We start from the raw sequence: 18,152 nt of genomic DNA, 5'->3' as shown, positions 1-18,152 counted from the left end.
CAGTCACTGGGTCCATGATGTCTCTGTACAAGACCAAAAATGTCCTCAAAAACAAAATAGTTTTTCCTCTAATAGTATAGGTCTTTAGAATGCTGTAATGTCATCTGCAACCCAGCAATAGGGCCTTAAGATCACCTGATAGTTTACGACTCTGTCCAGCTGCCCAAACAACATAGTAGACAAGAAGACACAATATCCTACTACAAGAGGAGAGGGGAGCGAGCTGTCAGAAGCTCCTCATCCTCTCAGTTGCAGTGATACTGCCTTCAGTATCACCTCCCTGATGGCAGCAAGGAGAACAGGTTATCAGGATGGCTGGTATCCCTCACAATCATCTCAGCCCTGCGTTGGCGTCTTTGGGTGCAAATGTCGACCAGTTGAGGAAGCCTGATGTTCTGCCAGGCTGACCACTCTTACAAGAGCAGGGCAATCCTGCTGAGAGCAGCCCCCCATCCACACTGTCTGTGATGCTGCCGGTCAGGATGCTCTCAGTTTCAGCAGATCGGACTACTGGGGGTATTTTACCTACAGGCTGTCATCATTATGACATAGTATAGTTTTTAGTTGCTTATATATTTCACATAGAAAATGCAATTTGTTTTGTGTTGGCCAAAATAAAAAGTAGATCCACTTTTGCTTCATTATTTAATATTGACCTATTGTACATATATTTTTAAGGAAAAACACAAAAAAATAAATGTATACTGGAGTCGGACTATATGAGACTGTTATTATGTAGGCTATATAGACAATGACCTCGGCTGTTTGATAGCCAATGGGTGATATCTGCATATATGCAGAACTTGATCTGGACTGGAGGGTCAGTTTCATCGCGTGACCTAGTTTCAATACCTCACGTGTCCTGACTCTGACCTGCTCCACATAAAATGCTGGGCAGTGGGTTTATCATAAACCTGCAGTACCCTTGCAGAGAGCTAAGGGGCGTGACATCCATACTGAAATCCATCTGTGAAGCTATGAGTGAAATACAACTCACTTCCAGGTAACCTTCACAATAATGTTTTTTAACCTAGTTTTAGTCTAGTTAAAGTTATATTTCTCTTAGAAATCAGTTCTCTAGCACACATTCAGTCTTAGTTTTGCTTTGATCATAATTAGAAAAGTACAATTCAGTAAGTCAGTCACTCTACCGAGGAGATATAGTTTAGTACTATCAATTCATTTAATATGCACAATGTATAGCCTACTACAACCAAAAAAAGTAACCTGCAAGGCTAATCCTGGCACATTACATAATTAGTCATTAATGTGCACTGTCCCAAATTAAGATACACATAAATAGAAAATAATACAGGGGAAATGAAATTACAGCTTAGCTTGCATTGTAATTTAGTTGTATTCTATGGAGACCGCTAAAGTCGCACTACATAAATGTAGCATTGTATTAGGAATATTATTTTCATCGTTCAAAATGTAAACACGTGTGTAAAGTGCATACAACCTTGACTAAAATCAAAAAAGCTTTTATTTTGAAAACGCTCAAGATGTTCCTTCCCATCCTGCTCTTGACGTCAGCTTAACTACACCGTGACGTCGACGTGAGCTCAGTTAACTGTCATCGCAGTAAAAAGGGAAGGGCAGTCAGTCTGGCATGGAGCAAACATTTCCACAGCTTGGACTCATACGTGCTCGGTGACCGGCTAAAACCATACAAGGACTATAATACAATCGCCTCGAGATTTATTTTTCGTCACTGTCGGCTCTGATCGTCTTTTATGGAGTTTCTGCTTCACAATCGTCTCGCTTCTTGTTGAGATCACTGCAAAGAAAACAAAACGGTGGCAGCTTTACTGATACAAAACGCATCATGGCGTTAATCTTGTTCACGAGAACCAGGGCTCCTTTGATGAAAACGTCCAGATCGCTGAAAAATGAATTTAGAAATCGAAAAGGTAAGATTTACCTCAGCGCTGCCTGTCTGTCTGTTGCTACATGTGAGCATGTTTTGGGCCGGGGTTTTTCCATAGAGGCTCTGGTTGGGGGGGGTAGGTTTATCAGCTCTACTTGAGGCACTTGTTGTCTCCCAAGGGGGGGTTCCTGGATGTTGGACAATAGATTGGCAGTAAATTATGGTGCTCGTTTTAAAACTGTTATAAAACGTGATTTGAAATGTGTTTAGTTTCATCATATTACTTTGAGACAGGAAATATCGCGAGACTACATAGATTGAAGCATTGCAGCAAAACATCATCAAAAAGTGTTTAGATGTTTTAAGGAAGGCTTTTTTTTTTTTCTGGGCAAACCAGCGCCACCTTCCTTTGCGGTAGTGACTTTCTATCTGATTAACTGTTTATTACTAAAAGACACATGGTACAGGATTTCCTAGTAAATGTTTCATTCAATAAAACATAGTGCTGTTGGTAATCTATGACAGATACAATTACATTGTCTTGTTGTAACTCAATTTCAAGTTTTTAATTGTTTTAAATTTTGTATCACTACCACACCACAATGACTCATCATTTTCTGTTTATTCGAGATTTGGAAGAGTAAAGGGGATTTCTAAAGCTTACAATAAACATAGACAAGGAGCTGGTGTTGTGAAGCAAGTTGGTTTCAATTTCTGGTGTGGTTTGTTCCAGGATAAACAAGGTGTTTTAGGGAGATGGAAAGATGGCACTAAAAAATATCAGTATCTTTACACAGATTCAAAAAGTCTTAGTAAATCCTAGTAAATAGCACATTATTACATGATTACGTGTCAATAGCAATTTAATAGGTTGTTATTCACTCATCTGGTTTGAGTCTGAGCCCTACTTTTTTGTTTGAAAATAAATCTCTTTGTCTTTGTTTTGTGTTTAAGTGTCAGCAACTTAGGTTTATTAGTTGTATTTTCAGCTGTTTTTAAACTGGGGTCTTTTAAAAGATACAAGTCTGTAAATGCTTGACATGTGGCCACCTTTGTTTATAGACAAGCATTATAAATATATATTTAAAAGAGAAAAATGCATTATGCATGATAGCTGTAATGAAATCACATTTGTTGTAGGAATTTGGGCTTGTAAGTAGTTGTAATTAATAATTCTATCTGCCTGGAATAGAGTAGTTTGTATAAATAGATGCTGTAGGTTTGCCCGTCTGCATTTGAACCACTCAGGCCGTGATTCTCTTGGCGTTAGGCCCAGATTATCAGACAAATTGCTGGCGTAGTCCAGGAAAGGTCAGTCTGTTATAACTTCACCCCAGACAAGGACATCACTATTCATACTAAGAATAGTACCATACAATTATACAATTGTACACTATACAATAAGAATAAATGGGTATTACAAAGTGATACAAATTCAGATTCATGATACATAAAACCTGCAAATGTCATTAGATTGATTGTTTGTTTGTTTGTTTATTTACTTGAAGAATTACTGAAATTACCTGAAAATTACTTACTGTAAAATTGGAGACCGTTGTCCTGGAAGGATCAGCGAGGCCCTGCCTGATTTTGAAGTTAAACATTAACTCCTGTCCACGCTGCATAAATGCTGTTATCTATCAGCCTGGATAACCCCTGACTTTTCATGTTTCTATTGTAGTTAATGTATTTATGTTCTCACTGCCCTCTGGATTGAGCAGCAGCTTGTCATTTGTCCTACATGAGTGAATCTCCTTTGATTTACTGTTGCTTGTGTTTCTTTACCTGTAGAGTGCAGATCGCTCCTGTAGAAGTTATGATAAAATTGCAAGGGTTATTGGCTTGGTTTGAGATACATGTTATCAGCCATGAGACATTTCAGACGCATCTTATGGCCACAGATGGCAGGTGTCAAGGCAGGATAACAAAGTAACATGTCCTATATTGGAAATCATGACTCTGAATCCTTCAAGTTAACTCCTTTATTGTTAAGTTATATTTTCTACTCCTTAAATGTGTCAATTTCAACAACTTTGTGTTTATGTTGACCTGTTTACTGAGCAGTGCAATGAGGCCCGTCCAGTGTGTTTTGTGTGTTGGTACTAAACAGAGGAGTTTGCACGAGCTTGTCATTGATCTTAGCACTTTACAGGCAGACAGCTGCAAGCCCCGTCACCTCAGCACAAGTGAGCCGCAGAGGAGGAAACTGGTCTTGAACTTTCTGTATGAGGTCAAGGTTATTATGGCTGCAGCACGTACACACAATATGATAAGAGGGAGTCTTTTTACAGTGCTTCACCAAAAAGATCCAACCTGTTTTTTGTTTGGTACATGACACAAAACTATCAGGTGATGCATGTACTTTCTTTATCCTGGCTTTGCAATTGCACCATCGTGTATCTGTAATGTTGATAGTTACTGTAATGTTTTGTATGCTGTTGTCAGGGTTACATGATGGGAAAAGCTGAAACTAATACAATTGAATTATTAACTTGCACAGTACAGTTTTGGAGACTGTTCAGTGAGATGAAAACCTACTGGAAGATTAAATTTAATTCAGCTACATCATCTTCTTCCTTTGATATTGCACTACAGTTATATGATAGTATGTACAATTATCTAAATAAGTAGTGTCCAATCTGCAGAAATAGAACTGCAACTTCACAACCAAAGCATGTTAAAGATTAAAATTCTGGTATTGTTTTTGCTGGAACCAACTAAGCTGCAAGAAACGTATCACACCATCATACCCCTTGAGTTCTCTGGACTACTGCTATACTGTATGTATCTAGAAAATGTCTCCTTTTAACAAATATAACAACAGTACAGGGGTGTCCTGAATACTACAGTAAACAGCATGTTGTAAAAGTACAGTATTTCTGGTGTTTTCCGCCCGTCGTGTACGGTCCCTGTTCACTCAGCAGTTCCAGTAACCTCTGATGAACCTCTCTGGATTCTGGGCCCGCTCCAGTCCTCCACGTGAGGCATACTGGGGGGGGGGGGGGGGTGCGGTCAGGGCATGTGCTGCCCTCCCATTGGTTGAAAGTGTTTAGACCCCTCCTGCTTTATAGAGCGAGAGTGTGATGTTATAACTAAACCACTGTCCCTCTCAATGGGCCTCTCTCCAAACGCGCTGGAGCTCAAGACTCAAAAGAGAAGGACAAATATGTGGGTCTCCCATTTAAAGTCACAGTACAAGCCCTCTTTGCAGCAATGCAGCTACACCTTTCTGCAACTTTAATGTGCTACAAAATGTTCACAATTAGGCAGGTAAATCAATAAATGAGTATGTTCTTGCACCCCTCTCTATGAATAAATATTGTTGGCCCACTTGGATTGCTATTGGATTAATCCACTTGAATTAAGAAAATACAGTTTATTGACTATTTCGAAGTGACACAACATTTTGGGCAGATCTCATGAGAATCAAACCGCATTAACTTAATCCAGATTATTATTACAGTTTATGCATTGTTGCCTTTCATGAAAATTGCTCATACTTTTTTTTTCTTTCTTTCAGGTAAGCTACAAGATGGCACTTGTGTGAACTGCGCAGCAATCAGACTCTCCTGCCAAAGGTAAGTTGTGATGCCTCTTTAGTGTTTTCTCTGTATTGCGTTTAGTCTTGAACAGGGATTGAGATATCTTAAAGTGTAAATAATAATGTAAATAGGGCTGTCACAATAATAACTATATCGACTTATCTTTCAATAAATAACAGACGATATATTTTTGGACTTGATTTTTATTGTCTATACATTAATTAGCATTTCTCCCCTATTTTTTCTTTATAAAACATTTGGAGCAAATTGAGTTACATTATATTTCATGTCATACTGTCATTTATATTCCTGAGAGTTGACAGTATCTTGTATTGATAGAGTCAATAACATCGTTTTATCGCGATACTTTCCTGCCTCAATATATCGAACTTCAAATTTGTGACAGGCCTAACTGTAAATGTCTTGCTCACATTTTTTACCCATGTCCTCCTCAGGTTGGATGGACACAGATTCAGCGTCCTCTCCCAAGTGTCTGCATTTGGTCCATCCCTGCTCTCCTCTGACTCCTCTGTGGTCCCCTGTCCCAGCCCGGACTCCCAACAACAACAGCAGCAGCCGCAGATTTACGGCGCGCTTGTACCTTCATACCCACAGCCCTCGCTCACCTCCCCGCCCTGGACGATAGCACGAACACGGGACATCTACGGAGTCCGGTGGGTCCACACGTCCTGCCGGAGGTGGGACGACTCAAAAGTGGAAAAGTCCCTTCGAACTTTAAAAGAGAAGAAGAAGTTGGAGGAAGGGGGTCCTGTGTATAGCCCCACGCTCGATGCAGAACCCGTCAGACGGACAATGAGACAGTGGGTCGTCGACGAGGTGAAACATTATTATCATGGATTCAAGCTGCTGTGGATAGACACCACCATCGCGGGACGGATGCTGTGGAGGGTGCTCAACGGACACCCCCTGTCCCGCAGAGAGAGGCGACAGGTGAGTGGTTGATTTAAATACACCTTGATTAATGTTGATGTGACCGGGTTCTATTATATACAGGAACAAACGCACATCTAGTATTTGATTTCTTCCCCAAATAATCTTTTATATTGAATTTTTTGTGCCTTTTGAATTTACAAAATACTTGCATAAAGAGTTTCACACTATTTCACCATGTTTTGCTGAAACAGGAAGTCGGTTGTAGGGTGTGGATGGGAATTTGTCTGTGTGAGGATATTTGCAAGAAGCCACGTCGTCATCATTTACCATATATTCTTTTACTTTTGATTTTTATATTGCATTGTCGATGTAAAGTCCTTGAATGTGCCCAGTTGCCTCGGAGATCCCGGGACAGCACTGTGTGACCGACCAGACGTCTTCTGAGTATTTAATCCTTAGTCTGTCAGAGCTAATGAGATTAATTAAAGGAACTGGATCCACGCTGACTGTTTACTCTCTAGGTCGTCCCAATAAACTCCTTAACCCGGGACTTTAACATGTCGACTTGAGCAGGTCCTTTCGCAGATTTCAGCAAATAATTTGAATGGTGGACAAATGGCTAAGAATGCATCCATTTAGTATCCTTTCTCCAGGAGTTCGTATGCTTAAATCCAGTTAGCTTTGTAGTCTAGCATGTTCTGAAATGCATGCAATCCTTGTATTGGTTTAGGAGTTTACATTCACACCCAGTCGAAGAAACTAGTTGCAAATCACATTTTATATTTCAAATCTTGCCAGAAACCTCTTCTCTATCAGCCATAGTCCTCTTGAAAGGCTAATAAAGCGACTGCTAAACACACAGGTTGTGAACACTGTCTTATCTTGCTGCACTCGTTCAAAGCCACGTGTAATACTTGAAGCAAACTTCTTGATACAAAGGTCTAATTGTAGTAAATAATGTGGCTGGTCTTAAAGCAGGTGACCTTATGTAATATTATACAACCGGAGGCCCATCAAAAGCCCCTTTGTTAACCTCTATACAAGTATTTAGAGGTAATATTTAAGAAAACATCTATGAAGCAGAAGTTTCAGGCATAATTCTGGGAAAGAGTTGATGTAATATATTTTATACTGACACTGTCGCCTTGTTTGATTATGATATCAGTGCTTTAGACCTGCCTCAGCATCAGTCCCACCTTTTTGTGGCTCGCGTTGATACCGTTGGCTTGGACAGGATCCCTATGTCTGCTACTGTAATCTGAGACCAGGTGCCACGCTGGGATAGGTGCTCCAGGTTCAGCCGGTGTCAAAGTCCAAACACGGATCCTGGTTTGGGACAGGGCCAGTACTGTCCTCACCTGGGATGGACTGTGGACATGATTAACCGATCCTAAGTCCAGGAAACGAGAAGGATAAAGGTGCTAATGTAGATTGGCTGGACTCTTTTACTCTTATGGCAATATTGTTACCAGAGCAAAGCATTTCAAATTCCCCTTTATCTGTCAGTCATTCCAGCTCAGTGTCAGTGATGGAAAAGTTCTACTGTTCACTAGCTGCTGCACAATATGAGAAAAAACATGCAAATCTGTTAGAGATATCTTCCTCCCTCAGTGGATTATTGATTAACCTTTTGTCCAGGGATCTCTAACCAGTAGCGGTCTACACTTTCCAAGTCACTCCCCATTAGGCTTTCTACATTTTAAAGTTTAATTATAGTTCTGAACAGTTTAAAAACATAATATTGTAAACTATTAAGGTGAGGCTATACAGTCTTTTTCTTTCTGAATTGAAGGCCTAAAGTTGGAGACTCCTGCCCTCATGACAAAGATACTTCAGTTGCAGCGCCACAGAACAGAAAGCTTGGTAACTCTCATGTTACTTTAGTTTGTAACACTGCTGCCCCTATTATGTTGATATTACTCTGTGGACTACTTTCGTTTATCAGTGGATTGAGAGAAACTAAATTTTCTGCATTTACATGTAGTGGAATTGACAACAAAGATGATTGATTTAAGCATTTGAAATATTTAATTGTAAATCCTGCAAATGACTTAAGTGTTGAAATCTAGCATTGCTCTTCCTGCACTGCTTTGTGTTGATGACACAGTGACATACAGGTCTTATACAACTCACTCAGCAGGTGAGGCCTCTTCACAGTGCGCTGTTGTAGCTTGACACGGTCTGGCACATGGGACAATGGGATCGCACACGTTCTTCGTGGTGTGATGCAACTTCACTTAGAAAACCTGTCAAATTAAGTGCAGACATTTATGGCACCTGTTATATAAATGTGTCTGTCTGAGCCCTGGAGCTAGAATGACTTGAACATGTAAGGTCTCATACAGCCAAGCATCACCTAGAGCTGATTTTTATGTAATGTCACCCTGGTTTCAAATGTTGGTAGGTGTAACTTCAGATAAGATTAGGTTATTGCTAATATAGTCCCAGACTTGTATCCTAGGAACAATTTACATCCAAGAACTACTGCACAATATGATACCATTTCCACACATGGTTCCATTTCATTTAAACAAGAAAGGGTTTGAGAAATAACATATACAACCTCTATCTTCTAACATAATAATGGATTTTGTGTCACCTTCTATTGCAACACCAATAATTTGGAGCTCTCTGAATCTAGTTGTTGAAATTTATGGAACTTGAAAACATATCAATCTACCTGCTCTTATCAAGGAAAACGCCACACAGAATGTAATAACAATTGAAGTATATGCCTAACAATAAGCAGTAAATAAAGCTTTAGCACCCACAAGCTGCTGGCCAATGCTTCGAACACACTTTCTTCCCCGTGCTGTGGGACACTTTTTCTCCACCTTTTCACATGCGCCTGACTCCCCCTGAGCCCTGTCCCAAACCCATCCACCGCCCAAGTGACTCTTGCCTGCACAGTTTGCCTCCTTAATCTCCTTCACATTACAATACTTTTGGACAACACCACCTCCGAACTTTGATGTGGGGCAGGTGGGTGATATACATCTCAATGGGCCAGTAGACAATGGTCTTTTCACTTGTGTTGGTCTAAATCCCTTACCCCTCTCTGGACCCTCACTTTTGGGGCAATGATCGGCAGTCCATGGTGGGACATTTGTATTTTCAAGTCAGTTCTGTAGTTTGGAGCGTAAGAGTTTTCTGTGTCTGTATGAGGCAGTAGCAGGGCTGAAATGCTGACTCGGGGAACTGTTATTAGAGCGATTACGCAGTCATTGTACAAAGGCACAAAGGAAGATGAGGTCCATTCTCTGCAACGGGTTTATTGCTCACTACTGCCCCCTGGGAGACGTGTCAAAGCACTAAAGCGAGGGAAAATAGCAGCATTTATTCATATAATAATATAAATCTGGTGCTGGTGTTGCTTGGGCTTATTCATGGTGTTCTCAGTCATCTACAAATGTACTTTATGATTAACATCTATTTAGCTTATGCTTTAGTAATGCATGTAAGTTTGGTGTTATACATGTTTTACACTTAGTTAGACTTGACTTGGTCTAATAAAGGTCTATTTCAGTTCCGCTTTAACCACTGAGTGATTTGGTCTTGTTGGTGACACTTGTTTATGTAAGTGGTTTGTGTGGGTTTGCATTAGGTGTAGTTTTCACTTTTGCAATATTGAGCTGCACCTGAGACTTGTCTTCCCGGTAAGGTGGGTCTATATAATAATAAGAGTGTTTCTGCTTCTCTCTCGACAGTTTCTCAGAACATGTGCAGACGTATTCAGGCTGCTCCCCTTCCTGGTTTTCATCATCGTTCCGTTTATGGAGTTCCTGCTTCCTGTCGCTCTCAAGCTCTTCCCCAACATGCTCCCGTCCACCTTTGAGACACAGTCCAAGAAGGTACTGCACAGAAGCACATGGCACCCAACTTTACTCATGTGACTTTATCAGCTCATCGGTTAATGACAACTGTGCTGATTTACAATGAACTTGTCAACCTATTAAAACTACATGACATTGATAAGCCATTTTTGTGAAACAGCTAATAGAATATAGCAATTGTTTCACGTGTACTGTCCAGCGTTTTTGTGATTAAACAGTATTTTAAGCAGCATAGATCTCCTATCTTTGTACGTGGTGGTAATATGTTCTTCAGTAGGTCCAAGGTTATCTGTCAGTCTCATTAGAGTAAAGGTTAATCCTGTTAGACTGTAGCTCTTTGTAATAAGGGATCTATGACCTGTTGATGTTTGCCTGTAAACCCAATTATACATTAATGCCACCGCTTCACTGTAGATGACCATGGAAAAGTTATTTACGGCCTCAGCGAACCTTTCAAACATGTGTGGCTTATTTACAGGAGGAGAGGCTGAAGAAGGAGCTCCGGGTGAAACTGGAGATGGCCAAGTTCTTACAGGACACCATAGAGGAAATAGCGCTGAGGAACAAAGTATCACAGGGAAACGTGACCGAGGAGTTCTCCACGTTTTTCCAGAAGGTCAGTGAGCGGAGTCACCGTGGAGCTCTGGGGCCATCTAGTGGTTAAGATGATGAACTGCAGGTTAAGATGTCGGTTCAAACTAGGTCAAATAGAGGTCAATGTGGCATACTGACCTTGAGACATTATAATTCTCCACAAACGTGTTTCTCTCTTCTTCCTGTGTACAGTCATGCCTTAGAAAAAAGTCAAATCTTTTCAAGCATTACACTAAATAATTACCATTTCCTCTTTAGTATTTATGTACATGTTCCCATAATGTGTGGGTTCAGAACAGACTGATTATAAAGAGAAATTATGATTAATTTCTGTGTTTAATCCCTTCAGATCCGTGACTCCGGTGAGCGTCCCAGTAACGAGCAGATCATCCGTTTCTCCAAACTCTTTGAGGATGAGCTGACTCTTGACAACTTGACGCGGCCTCAGCTCGTGGCTCTCTGTCGCCTGCTCGAGCTGCAGTCCATCGGCACCAACAACTTCCTGCGGTTTCAGCTCATCATGAAACTTAGGGCCATACGCGCTGATGATAAGGTACTCTTTTTTTCTAGCTCAAATGTCTGTTACAGGATATATTGGGTGTGCTAAAAGAGATTTCTCTTCTCAGCTGATTGCAGAAGAAGGCGTGGCGAGTTTGAGCGTGAACGAGGTCCAAGCAGCGTGTCGTGTTCGCGGCATGAGGTCTCTGGGAGTCACAGAGGACCGACTGAGAGAGCAGCTTAGCCAGGTAAAATGACAGGACCTGTGTGTGTTTCAAAGTTCAACATTAGCCTTATTAACAGTTCTACCACATGTTTCGGTACAACTGAAAACCCTTTATGCGAACAAGAAATCGATATACCGTACTTTTCGGACTGTAAGTCGCTCCGAAGTGTAAGTTGCACCAGCCAAAAAATACATAATGAAGAAGAAAAAAAAACATATATAAGTCGCTCTGGTTTATAAGTCGCTCCAGCCTTGGCAACTACCTAAGCACGGAGGGGTAACTGCACCGTTACAAGCCTCTCCCGGCAGCACGTTTTTCAAGCTCTCATTTGCGAACTCGTTCCTCTGGCTGTTTTTTTAGCCCGTGATTAGATTTTTTGGTTTCTCACTCGCTTCAAACTTTTTTTCTGCTGCTCGATTACCGTGTTTTAAATCTTCAAGGGTAGCAGATGCTGGTCCACAAGCCTAGAGCGCTCTCTAGTGGCAAATATATAACAAACGTGTGTGAAATTATATATTTTGATATAGAAGTCGCACATGAGTATAAGTGGCACCTCAGCCAAACTATGAAAAAAGTGTGACTTATAGTCCGCAAAATACAGTAGTGCAATATCGAAACACTATAGCATTAATATTGTTGTTCAGATTTTTGTTTATGTGAGGCTTATGTTGGGCTGTTTATCTTTTACAGTGGCTGGAGCTGCACTTGAACCAGCAGATTCCCACCTCTCTGTTGCTGCTGTCTCGAGCCATGTTCCTCCCGGACACACTGTCCCCCGCCGACCAACTCAAGACGACTCTACAGACTCTACCAGAGACTGTGGTGCGTGCTTAAGTCTATGAGCGATGACTCTTATAACGATCTCACCAAATACCAGCTAAGAAAATGTGTGGCCATTTCTAAAAAGCTAAGCTGAGCCATTAACAGCAAGATCAATTTTGCACGGCTTTACCAATCTGTGAGGAAGATTTTTGCTGCTGATTGGAACAAGCGCACTTTTGGACATGAGGTTAATGAAATGTCGCATTTGCTCTCAATCCCGAATATATTATAACCATCTAAAGTAACCAGGACCAAAACTAGGACTAAAGCAAGGCTAAAGGTGAGGATTGTTCCATTAAAGCTACTCTAAGCGATCCCGTTTTGCCGGTCCGGCACCGATGCATTACCAATAAGCTCCTCTAGATGCGCCGCCTTGTTCGCCACACTAGCAGATTGTAGAAGAAGACCGGCGCTGCACCTCGCACCCCCTCACCCATTTATTATAATAGATCCGTGGATGAAAAAAACTCAAAAAGTCATTGCTTAAGGCAGCTTTATGTAGCCTGGTAGAGGACCAGTTTAGACAGCATTATAAATAGGCAGAGCACTAGAATGGCAAATATTAATCTCCTTTTTATAATCCTACCTTTGGGGCTGTGTTTTGCAGACAAAGGAGGCCCAGTTAATGGCTGCAGAGATGGAGCTTTCTAAAGTGGACAATAAAACCAAATTGGAGACCACGTTGAAAGAAGAAGCAGCTATTCGACAGGACAACAAAGAGCGGGCAGAGGAGAGACTCGCCGACGCAGCAGAGAAAGCAGCGCGGGTAACAACTGTCACATTATGGGGAATATAAGAAAGGGGGAACAATGGGATTTGTCCATTATTGACTCTCTATTGTGCTATAATGACATTTCCAACTATTTTAACCAAGTGATTGAACTTGTGCCAGTAAGGAAAGGAAGAGGATATGAAGAGAACATGGAAGTATGTCTTCAGTGGGTAAATCATATGTTTTCTTTGTTCGATGGCAGGATGAACTCAAGCTTGAATCCATTAAAGCTGAAGTTTCTGAGACACTGAGAGACACGGCTCCTGTTCTAGAAGGACTGAAGGTAACATATTTTTACATGAATCTTGCAATGGTCAAGTCATTTTCCCCACTGAGTCAATTATGAGAGGAGGCTGACAATGTGTAACCTCACAGTAAACCGTAACCATTCTAACTTCTCTTCCTAATGTCACCACAGTACGAACAGTGGCATACGTTTCACCTTCGATTCCAGGTTAGCTTTTGTAAAATCAGCCCTGAACCCCAACATCACTGTGATTTTTTTCCCCCCCAATATCTGCCCCTTATCCAAGAAAGCTCATAGCAAATAGCCCGAACAGCTCCTGCATCTAATCCAGGCTTTTTGTTAAGTCTGCTTTCTTGACAAGACTTTAGCTGAGAGATCCACAGAGGATCTCCTAAATTACTAGTTTTATTGGTTCAATGAAGTGACAGTTGATGCAGACCAGATCCAAGCGGATCATAAAATGCTTGAAATACAAGTTTGGGTGTTCTCATATTGGATGAAAAACAGGCAGGCACCCAAGAATAAAGTGAGATTTATGGAGAGACAGTATGTTCTGGCTTCATAATGAGTCTGCTTTGTACATTACCACGCTCTAGTTGTGAAATTGCTTAAACAAACTCTGGATTATTTGCGGATACTGTTCAGCCTCGATTTTATATGGACATATTCTTACCTCGTGGGTCTTTTGAGTCTGCCTTTCCCTCTGATATTACAGGTTTTGAAGCTCAGCATATTTTCCTGTTTGTTTTGTGATGTGTGATGAGTTTGGGAGCAAAGTACATGTTTAAAATCGTACACTGTTCTTATTGTAGGATGAAGAAATCACTAAAGAGGAGATTGACATGTTAAGCGATGCCTGTACAAAACTGAAGCAGCAGAAACGACTGTTGACTTTGGAGAAGGAAGAGCTGGAGGATCTCAAAGATGATGTCCAAGAATACAACGAGGTAACAATTTACGTAATGAAAAAATAGGTGCTTTTGCTTTAAGTCATAATTAGCAATGAACTGATAACATTGGATTAACGATCATTGTTAATGTTAATGCACATTAAGGTTGTTACAATGCCAATGTTTTATCTCAGGACCTGGAGGAGATCAAGAAGGAGCTTTCTAAATCTGGACAGGAGAAGTCAGTGGAGGAGTCCAAGGCCAGCCAGCGTCTGTCGAAGAGAGTGAACCGAATGATCGGACGAATTGACAAAATAATCGGCGAACTCGAGAAGGACAAGGTCATTCTGGATGGACAGATGGACGCAGGCTCCATTCCCCCTGTCGGGTAAGACTACAGCAAACAGGCACACGTGAGCAGCTCCGCTTAGATCAGTTATAACATCATGACGACTCAGAAGTACTATGCAGTGGATAGTATCCGTGGAACGTGGCAACAGTTGGTACACAGTTGTGTATTAGACCATCAAAGAGACAAGTGGTCATAATGTTATGCCTAATCACTGCATGCCTTGTGCTTGCCTTTATACAATTCATTCATTCATGTTTTGCCTTTACACAAACATCTTCATCTGTTATTGCCTTTTAGCGTTTATTTATCTTTTTGTGTTAAGTCATTCAATCCTCATTTATACCATCAATACTGAGTTTACTTCTTTTGTAAAATGGTGGTGGAGATGCAGTTTCTCAAGAAACTGAAAGGTTTCCCAGTCAAATGACAAAAGTGTAATGTGGACCTTGTTCCAATTTTCCAGATTGTTCCTTACTAAATATAGTGATGCCACCAGGTAAGACTGAGGCTACCGCCATTTGCCTGTTAAATATTAACACTGCACCCCTCTGTTCACATTGGCCATTTTCTATTGTGGACTTACTATAGCTCATTAAGTGCTTAACATGGTGGTAATTTGGTACTGGTTATGTAGTTCATTATAACTAATAATAATGTAATTTAGGATGCATCCTTTGGTCTATAGTGGTGTTATTAGCTGTGAATAACTTCACATGGGTGATTTCAATGTAATGTCGTGCACTAACAAATTTCTAGATATTTAGTAAATTCTTTCAGGAAGTCTCTCAGTATCCAACTGAAATTATTGGATTTTGAATTTGTGCATTTGCTTGACATGTGTGAATTATTCAAAATCAAACTTTCCCCACACAAAAGCCCTTTCATTAGTAAATCCGTATTCCATGTACATTATAGGTAAATTATACTCATCTTTTCTTCCATTATTATATTTACAACATTTACTGCAATTATATTCATTTATTCTTTTACTGACTCCTTGTGGCTGGAGTTAGTATCATGGAGTGAAATGCAGGAAAGGTGCAACCCTTGACAAAAACGAAAAAGCACCCCCTTAATCCAGCCACAAGTTTTTCAGTAAAATTGATTGAACGCAAGTGAAAAATGTCAATGAAAATTCGTTGAATGTGGCTGCATTGGTGTGATCTGGGAACCTGAAGGCAGCGCGTTATATTTAATGTTGTTCTCTATTCTCTCCACCACCTGTTTACCGTGTGTCTGTACTGTAATCGCCTTCTGTATGCAGTTTGTTCTACGCCTTCAGGGAGAACCTAGTGAGCATCGATGAGCTCATCGCGATCATGAAGCAGATCCAGAACATCCCCGAACACAAGCTGCAGAGAATCGCGGAGGCGCTGGACGACAATAAGGACGGCAAGATCGACATAGACGATGTCATCAAGGTATGGGCACCGAGATCGGTAATAGGTTTGTTATTTGCTCTATTAGACAGAAATAGGGCGGGTAGCTTTGGGATACGAGTAGCTAAAGTGGAATGTTGTTTATGGTGAGTAAAACTTGTTTCTTTCTTTCTTTTTCTTTTTGAGTTGAAGTTCTCAGAAAAAACTTATCTACCAAACTAAAAAAAGATAAATGGATGTAGATATTGAACTACCGTATTTTCCGGACTATAAGTCGCACTTGTTTTTCAGAGTTTGGCTGGGGGTGCAACTTAAACTCAGTGTGCGACTTATACTTATGTATCAAAATATATAATTTCACATGCTTGTTATTTTCACACTGACAGCCGCTAGAGGGCGCTCTAGGCCAGTGTCTGCTACTCCTGTACCACTGAAGATTTTAAAAACAGTAATCAAGCAGCAGAAAGAAAGTTTGGAGTGAGCGAGAACTGGGACTGGCGAAAAGCGGAGGTTACTGCAACAAAGAAAACAAGCTAATCGCAGGCTCAAGCATCAACGTGCTGCCGGGAGAGGCTTGTAAACGGTGCAGTTACGCCTCCATGCCAAGGTAGTTGCCCTGGCTGCTGCGACTTATACTCTGGAGCGACTTTTAATCTGGAAAATACGGTACTCTAACATTAGGTGCCCGTCTTTTTAAAAAAAATATCTAGTAAAATCACTGACAACCTTTATCATGCTCTGAGTGTGTATTTTCCCGTGTTGTGTCCAGGTTGTGGAGCTGATCGACAAAGAGGACATCGACATCTCCACGACGCAGGTGGCGGACATCATGGTGATGCTGCAGAAAGAGGAGAAACTGGTGGAGAAGGAGAAAGCCAAAGACAAGATGGAGAAAGAGCAGGCTGTGAACCGCAACATCTGATGACCTTTGACCTCACCACGGAAAAACTGGGCAAAGACACTTTAAACAGGTCGTGGAGTGAGGTATCTCCTTCACAACTTAACGGCTTATTGCCTTTAACGCGCACAGAATGACAAAACAATGCCATGTATGTGTTAGCTATTTTGAAATGAACTTGTATCATATGTTGTTGATATTTTGCGTAATTTTACCAATTATTTATGAAGGGCAGGGAACACAGCGACTTGAAAAGAGGACTTGTTATGTTTTGGGAAAATATTATCAAAAAAGTTAAATATTTAAGTTTGATGTGAAGCCTCCTCCATTTTGTTCTCAAAGAAATGAGCAAATCATTTCTGGATTTTGCACAAAACATCAAACTATTGTCATGTCTACCCTCTGTCATTCCCTTCATCTGATTTTTTTTTTTTTATTTGGTCCCAAAAACACTTTCTTTGTTTTAATAGGGGACAGTTTTTACAGAGCTGGATTGGAGGAGACTAATGGTGGTTGTACGCGAGTTCTCTTAGCTTTACGTACACTAGACAGTGTATTATACAAAGTTCCCTGGCTTATGACATGCAGTGTAAATATGGTCTTTTTCCTGCTCCATGTTGAGCAATTTACTTTTAGTATTTTGACATTGGCTGTATAATATATAGAGTGTATAATAAGTTTATGGTGGCTATGCACTATAATAAAGTTTTATTAATGGTAAGAAATCTAAAACTGTACAGCTGAAATGATAAAACAGTCAAAAATAAAATGTAAAACAAAACAAGACTAACTGCAAACAACAAATCACTGGGTGAAAGAAGAGAAGAAGTATTTCACACTTTCACAAATAATCGATCGCTACCGTTGCCTAAAATTGCTCAATAATAGAGCAGACATAGAGGTTCCAGAAGCAGTGTAGTAACAAATTACAGTGCAAGGTAAATATATACATTTACCTGTCTTTGTTTAATGCTGTGTCTATGTGATACTTTCGGGCTCTCTGTAAAATGCCAAAGTTGCACTGAGGCACATTTAAAATGAATCATCGTTAACAAATGTCTTTAACATTTCATATCATCCATATTCTGTGGCTCTATCTAGAAAGTGTGAGTACTCTGAGCACTTAGTTTGATACATACAGTGGCCTTTTCTGCAAACGTAATGGGCCTATTCAGTAAAGTGACTCTTAATATTTTTGATAGACAGATGAGGTTCAGTTTGAGCCACAAACGTTAGGCTGAAGTGATGGATGTGTGGGCTGAGCAGTTCTCCTCAGGGGGATTTTTGTTTTTGTTGTTGTTGTTGTTGTAGCCTAAAACACGACTCGACAGTTG

The 18,152-nt window shown here is 40.6% G+C and overlaps 1 protein-coding gene across 2 annotated transcripts; it reads left to right on the top strand.

Annotated features, from left to right (window-relative positions):
* Positions 1-1,567: 1,567 nt before the first annotated feature.
* letm1 (leucine zipper-EF-hand containing transmembrane protein 1) lies at positions 1,568-17,078 on the top strand. 2 transcript variants are annotated; one of them, XM_079573657.1, is made up of 14 exons: positions 1,568-1,913; positions 5,391-5,448; positions 5,868-6,363; positions 10,014-10,157; positions 10,618-10,755; positions 11,083-11,286; positions 11,360-11,479; positions 12,149-12,280; positions 12,888-13,046; positions 13,255-13,335; positions 14,112-14,246; positions 14,384-14,577; positions 15,824-15,962; positions 16,690-17,078. In XM_079573657.1, exons 1-14 carry the CDS (start codon positions 1,829-1,831, stop codon positions 16,840-16,842), a joined length of 2,238 nt encoding a protein of 745 aa, XP_079429783.1. In that variant the 5' UTR covers positions 1,568-1,828; the 3' UTR covers positions 16,843-17,078. The 2 variants fall into 2 exon arrangements, with proteins under 2 accessions (XP_079429783.1, XP_079429782.1); XM_079573656.1 differs by having other exon boundaries at positions 15,806-15,962.
* Positions 17,079-18,152: the final 1,074 nt, after the last annotated feature.

The sequence above is a fragment of the Gobius niger genome (genome assembly GCF_951799975.1).
Source record: "Gobius niger genome assembly, chromosome: 16".
NCBI classification, from domain to species: Eukaryota; Metazoa; Chordata; class Actinopteri; order Gobiiformes; family Gobiidae; genus Gobius; species Gobius niger.
This window is presented reverse-complemented; position numbering and strand designations above follow the sequence as displayed.